The following is a 6,000-nucleotide window of genomic DNA, read 5'->3' as shown; positions in this document are numbered from 1 at the left end:
ATTTGGCATATCTCAGTAAAGAGTCAGCTAAGGATCTTTTAGTTAATAAATAATAAGATTAATATAAACTCTAGATGAAGCCCATATAAATATAAAGTATCATTGTTATTCAGACTTAATAGACAATTATACCTATTTATATGTGTATAAAACCTTTTATCTAATGCTCTTAAAGGAGTTTATGAACACTGATGCATTACCGTACACACCACGATGAAGTAGATAGATGAAACCATCTTCAGATTTTCAGATGAAGAAAGGCAAGAGGGGAAGTAGTGGCAGGTATGGAAATAGAATCTATGTTTTCTTGAGATCCAGACCCCACCATTCCTTGTTTCATTCATCTCAGTAGTTAATTGAGATTTAGAAGCAAAAGTTTTTATTTTTTCATCAAAATATGAAAATAAGAAATTCACTTTTAGGGTTTTTTCCTCTTGTATACAAGAAGCAGAAAAAATGCAAAACATAAATTTGTGCAACTTCACTGTAAATTATTGCCAAGAACCAAATAGCATAGAAATCTATAGCATTTTCTATTCCCCCAACTAAGATCTTTGAGGAAGTAGGTAAAGAAGTCTAGAATCTTAGAACAATTAAGATTAAACTATCATTACTGGTAAAATGTGTTATATATTGCTTATTCTTCGGACTAAGACCTTAGCCTAGAGCATTTTGCACTGGAGTAACTTAACCTTACCAGATCAAATTACAAAAGCTAAAGACACTTTGTATCATGTTTTGGTGAAGTGGTATCTGTTTCTAGCTCTAATTGCTACTTAGAAGGGACAAATACATAAAGAAGAAAAGTTTCTTTTAAATACCTACAATCAAATAACAATGTAATTTTTTTTTCTGAACTGAGTTTTGTGTTTACACAACTGATATGTGAGGAGCAGCAAGGACAGTTTTGCTTATAGTGAGTAGAAGGAAATAGTGTATAATAACTCAGATTGGTTGGAACCATTGTGGATAAGAGGAGTAATGTATACTAAACAACCCTGATAGGTTGAAATGATGTAAAGAATTTTAAATACAAGGAGTTTGTATTTGATCCTAGAAGTAATAAGAGTCACTGAAGTTTATGGAATAGATCAATGACATGGCCAGTCTTGTGCTTTAGCAATATCATTTTGACAATTGTTTAAACAGTGGATTGGAGAATGGGAAGCTGCTATTCCCCAACCCCTCCCCTCACCAAATCTACCATCTGGTGATTAGTGATATTGGCTATCTTGTGGTGATAAGCTTCTCCAAACTCAGCCAAGCTGACTCCTTGGAAAACAAGTGTACAGTTCATTGCTACACTTGTACTCAAAGCTTTTTTAGGTTGGCAGGACAAACCAGAGACTCTGCTTAGTTGGCATAACTTTTGAGATTCCAGGGTGACCTCCATGACGTAATGAGACAACCCAGTTTGAAAATAAAGCATTATAAAGACAGGGGCCAAAGTTTACCTGTACATAGGAGAGCAGTTTGAGAACAGAATCTTTCTTTAAAATGATTACACAGGAATAATATTTTGTAATCTTGGAATAAGGATGTTAAATATAGGAAAATGCAACTTTATATGTGTCAACTTTATCACATTGATGCAGGTTAAGTTCTTTGTGAATTAGGTTTTCATTTTCTGGAATTCCTAGTATATCTTTCCCTATAGTATATTCTGTAATTCTAGTCCTAAGAATCATAGCATAATGTATCCAGAAGTGCTTTAATAGCCCAACTCTGTTATATAGATGAAGAAACTGGGGTTCAGTGAAGTCTAATGACTTGCCCAGGGTCATTTGGTATAGTTGTTATTGTTCATCCTTTGTACTCGAAGAAGACCAATGACATCGTGAAGGTGTCTTGCCTTTTGAATGAATTAGATTTAAGTGAGGCAGAGCTTCACAAAGTTGTCAGTCTTACTTTCTCCTTCAGAGTGATCAAAGTCCAGTGGAAAGAAAAAATCAGGATGACTGTTGATGGCCCAAGATGCAGTGGATGACCTGGTCTTTTATTTGATTTAAATAAGTCTGAGGATGAAGGAGAAAGGAGGTTCAGTATAGCTCTTCTGATTTTAAACCTGTAAAAAAAAAAGCTAGAAGTTGTTCATTGAAACGTATAATTTTAGAGCTAAAAGGAACCTTAGAGATTCATCTCATTTAATACTTTCACTTTATAGACGTGGAAACTGAGTCCCAGAAAAGTTAAGCCATATGGTGCTTGGGGACACACAAATGGTTCAGTGGTAGAGCAACCAAGATTTTTAAAAATTAAACTTTAGGGCCATTTCTACTATACCACATTAACTATCTTCCTTCTATATTCTTTTAACAATCTTTTTTGTCAGTCAGCAACATTTATTGAGCATGAACTTTGTGCTGATCACTGCTGTAACATCTGCTTAGTTAAACCTTTAGCATATAATATAGCTTATGTATCCGTTCTCTTCAGTGCACCAGAGGGACAGATGTTTATTCATATTACAATAGCACTTGAGCAGAAGCCAACTGAATAGGATACTTACTCAAGTGCAAAGCTTTCATCCTTGCCATCTCCCTATTTAGTAGACAGGTGGCATAACTGTCATTTTTATGCATTCTAATTAGTATTATTTAGTAAGCGCTTAAAAAAAGCCCCCACAACCAAACCAAAAACAACCCACACCATTCCATCACAAAATACTATTTGAAACACTGTGTAGTTGAAGGGTCAGGAAACCTTTAGTTAAAGGGTCAGGAAAACATTATGCTACTTAATATTGCTGAGGGTAAGTTATCCCTTGATCAAAGGCCAGTCCTGCTGCCCTTATATGCACTGCTTTTTTTTTTAAAGGTGCACAATTTTTGGCAGCCAGCATGAAACAAGTAGCAAGCTAGGAAGTAATTCTGTGTCCTCCTAATTTCCTTCGGTGAAGAAATGGGATTATTTCCCGAGGCCCCTGACTTCACTACGTCAGCAGTGTTCAGGTGCCAGCTTTCTCAGGTATGTAATGTGTGTGTGTGTGTGTGTGTGTGCACGGTTGTGACTAGGAAGACAGCTTGAGCTGTCTTACATGGTGTCTTACAATACATGGTGTGGTTGTAGTGTGTGCCTGAGGGGGTAGTGACCCCATGAACGTGACTTTGTGGATACGTTTGCCTTCGAGCGTGACAGAAGATGGTTGAGTGAGACAGAAAACGATCGTGACGATGGTGGTGTGTGACACTGTGTGTGAGACCCAGGTGGTTGTGTATGTGACATGACGTGTGTGTGTGTGTGTGTGTGTTAGATTCGAATGTTTGGGACAGCCTGTGCTTTCCCGCACAGTTTTCCCCCTCGGGTGGCCTGTGCACGAACGCGAGTGGACGGGGAGTCCTCCACTGGATTCGATGCCTCCTTTCTGCTTCTTAAAGCCCTCTAGAGCCTTGAGTTCTGGGCCTGCTGATTGCACAGGAAGCCAAGGAGGAGACTGATGGTTTCCTCGGGGGGTGGGGGGGAGGGCGTTAACGAGGAGACGGGACTATGTGTTTCTGACCCTCGCTCAGCCACACGAGGCCAAGTACGATGCCCCCCTCCTACCCTGGTCGCCAAGCCCACTCCCTAGCTCCGAATTGTCCAATAAGAGAGAAGTAAAGGGGCCACGCCCCGCCTCTGGCCACGCCCCCTCGAGAGGGGGAGGGGCGGGCGCTCTATTAGAGGACTGGCACTAGGGCGCAAGAGCTCTGGAGCAGATAGCTGGGGAAGCATGGGGGGGCCTGTCCAGCACTCAGGGCTGGAACCCTGAGGAGCACGAGTCCCCAGAGCCGCCCTCGAGCCTGCGCTCGCGCCACTCTCGTCTGCCTTCTCTTCCTCCCCCTTTGCTCTCCGTCCCCCCTGCCTTTACCTTGGCCTTTGCTCGCCTGCCGCAGGGTCCCAAGCGTTCCAGCCGGCCGCCCAGCCCTCCCGGAGCTCGCGCCTCCCCACGCGCCCGAGCCGCGGGGGAGGAGGGGAGGGAAGGCGCGCGCGGGGGGGGTGGGGGGTGGGGAAAAGAGGGTCTCCGTCTTGCGGGGGCGATGGTGCGGGCCCAAGAGGAGCCCTCCCCGGGGCACGGGATGAAGCCCAGCCCCCAGCCTCAGGGGGGCATCTACTCCCAGTCGGCGGAGGGACCCGAGGTGCCTGCGGACAAGGAGGTGACGGGGTCTCCGAGCCGGGCCATGCCCGAACCCCCCGAGGGCGGCTGGGGCTGGGTGGTGATGCTGGCGGCCATGTGGTGCAACGGGTCGGTGTTCGGCATCCAGAACGCGTGCGGGGTGCTCTTCGTGTCCATGCTGGAGACCTTCGAGTCCAAAGACGACAAGGCGATGGTTTTCAAGACAGGTGAGGAGCAGCACCGAGACCTGCTCGCTGTTGGTGCCCGGCCCCGCAGCCAGCAGAATGATCTCATCACACGTGTGTGTGCGTGAGTGCGCGTGAGTGTGTGTGTGTGTGTGGATGAAGAAAGGGGGGGGAGTGTCTTTGTATGCTCCTCAATCTGCTTGTCCGTCAGTCCATCTGTCTGCTCCTCCGCGCTACATACAGGGAATGCAGTTTCGTGGAGTTAGGAGCTTGCAACCTTCCTAGTATGTCTTCGAATCTGTCCCTGAGCTGCTTGGCCATTTACAGTTTCCCTCGCTGCAGAGGGGGCGTTGGAGAGCGTTAAAACTAAGAACCAACAGCAAAGAGTCTTTTCAGTTTTGAAAAGAAAGGGAAAAAAGCCCACACACCACCTTGTAGCCATCATTTTCCACAATGACTAGTAAGGGGTTGTTGTAGACGCCCTGTGTAGTGGAGAGCGAGGTGTCAGGATTAAAGTGATTTACTTACTCCAAGGTCACGGCAAGTTCCGAAGCCAGAACCACATAGTGCTAAATATACAAAGTGTTGCACCTCAGTTCTGCCTGCTGGAAATAACTGGCAACAGGGATTGAAAGACAGAAAGGAAGGGGTGCCCCTTCCTGTTTTGCTCTTTGACCCTCTTTTTCTTTTTTGCCACTTAATATCGTTAGGGAAAATTATGCTGCTTCAGCCAAAAAAAGAAAAAATTCTGTGAGCTAGTCGTTGCCCTGTTGATTAACTCGCTTGAGCAAAAAGTAAATCTGCCAGGTAGAGAACTAAAGATGCACAAAATTATTTTTGCCTTAAACCTTTACAATTTTTTTTTCCCAATTGACTTTAAAAACTCTACCTTCTGGGCACATAAGTGGAATAGAGCACAAATGAGTTAAAATGTCTTGGCATTGAGGTTAACCTGGAATCTGTCATCCTGAAATAGCAATAGTATGGTGTTGTTCTAAGAGCTACGCATAGGTCCTGAAACTGCAAAAGTTTCTGCTTACTAGAGTATGTGCAGAGGACAAATGTGCACATAAAATTAGAAATATTTTATGCAAGAATGATCCATCCTCCCCCCTCCCCCTTTCGAAAAGTTTCTTGGACATCCATTAGGAAAAAAAGAGCGCAGAATAGGTAAATAGTTGTTTGGAAAACTTGCAGGGCTGGAGGTGCCACATTATGCTAAAAGATGAGTGTATGCTAGAGCATTCTTTGGCTGAGGATCTCTAGGAGTTGAGTTACAGAGATTATTACAAGTGTAGCCAATGTGATAGCATTCAATCCAGTAACCTTTTGTGGAAATCTTCACTAACTCAGTTAAGTCCTCTGTCTTAAGGTAGCAGTCTGTGCCTGGGTTTTTAAGAGAGAGGTTCCTTCAGGAATAGAATAAGGGAAGAAACCTGATTTAGTCTCACTTTAATCTCTTTGACACCCCTCCCATTCTAGTTATGATCAACATTTACCTGTCAAATTTACTTTTTTAGTCCCATTTGTGTTATATATGTGAACACATATTATACTTACAGCCAAACAAGAAGCATAAATATTTACTGTTTATATTTATTTATGTGTTAAGAGCTCTTTCTAGTCTAAAGTGGACTCAAGTTCCATGAGGACAAGGATCTTGCTTTATGTTTTTCACTCTTGATCCATACATAATACTTAGTACAGTGCCAAGTTTCATTT

General features: G+C 43.3%; 1 protein-coding gene and 1 long non-coding RNA gene across 2 annotated transcripts in view; one reads left to right on the top strand and one right to left on the bottom strand.

Moving 5' to 3' along the window:
• Nucleotides 1–356: 356 nt before the first annotated feature.
• LOC138152947 (uncharacterized) lies at nt 357–3,961 on the bottom strand. The gene is made up of 2 exons (XR_011166256.1): nt 3,848–3,961; nt 357–2,065 (listed from the first exon to the last, which is right to left on the bottom strand). It is a non-coding gene; the product is annotated as an uncharacterized lncRNA (long non-coding RNA).
• A 20-nt stretch (nt 3,962–3,981) lies between these two features.
• SLC16A10 (solute carrier family 16 member 10) overlaps nt 3,982–6,000 on the top strand; it is a 165,455-nt gene continuing 163,436 nt past the window's right edge. Inside the window, exon 1 of the mRNA XM_069077039.1 lies at nt 3,982–4,320. Coding sequence (XP_068933140.1) covers nt 4,017–4,320 — 304 coding nt within the window. The 5' untranslated portion in view covers nt 3,982–4,016. The remainder of the gene's footprint in view (nt 4,321–6,000) is intronic.

The sequence above is a fragment of the Petaurus breviceps genome, unplaced genomic scaffold, assembly GCF_028583685.1.
Source record: "Petaurus breviceps papuanus isolate PSGF00001 unplaced genomic scaffold, PetGlider_PUasm1.0 90977, whole genome shotgun sequence".
NCBI lineage: Eukaryota > Metazoa > Chordata > Mammalia > Diprotodontia > Petauridae > Petaurus > Petaurus breviceps.
This window is presented reverse-complemented; position numbering and strand designations above follow the sequence as displayed.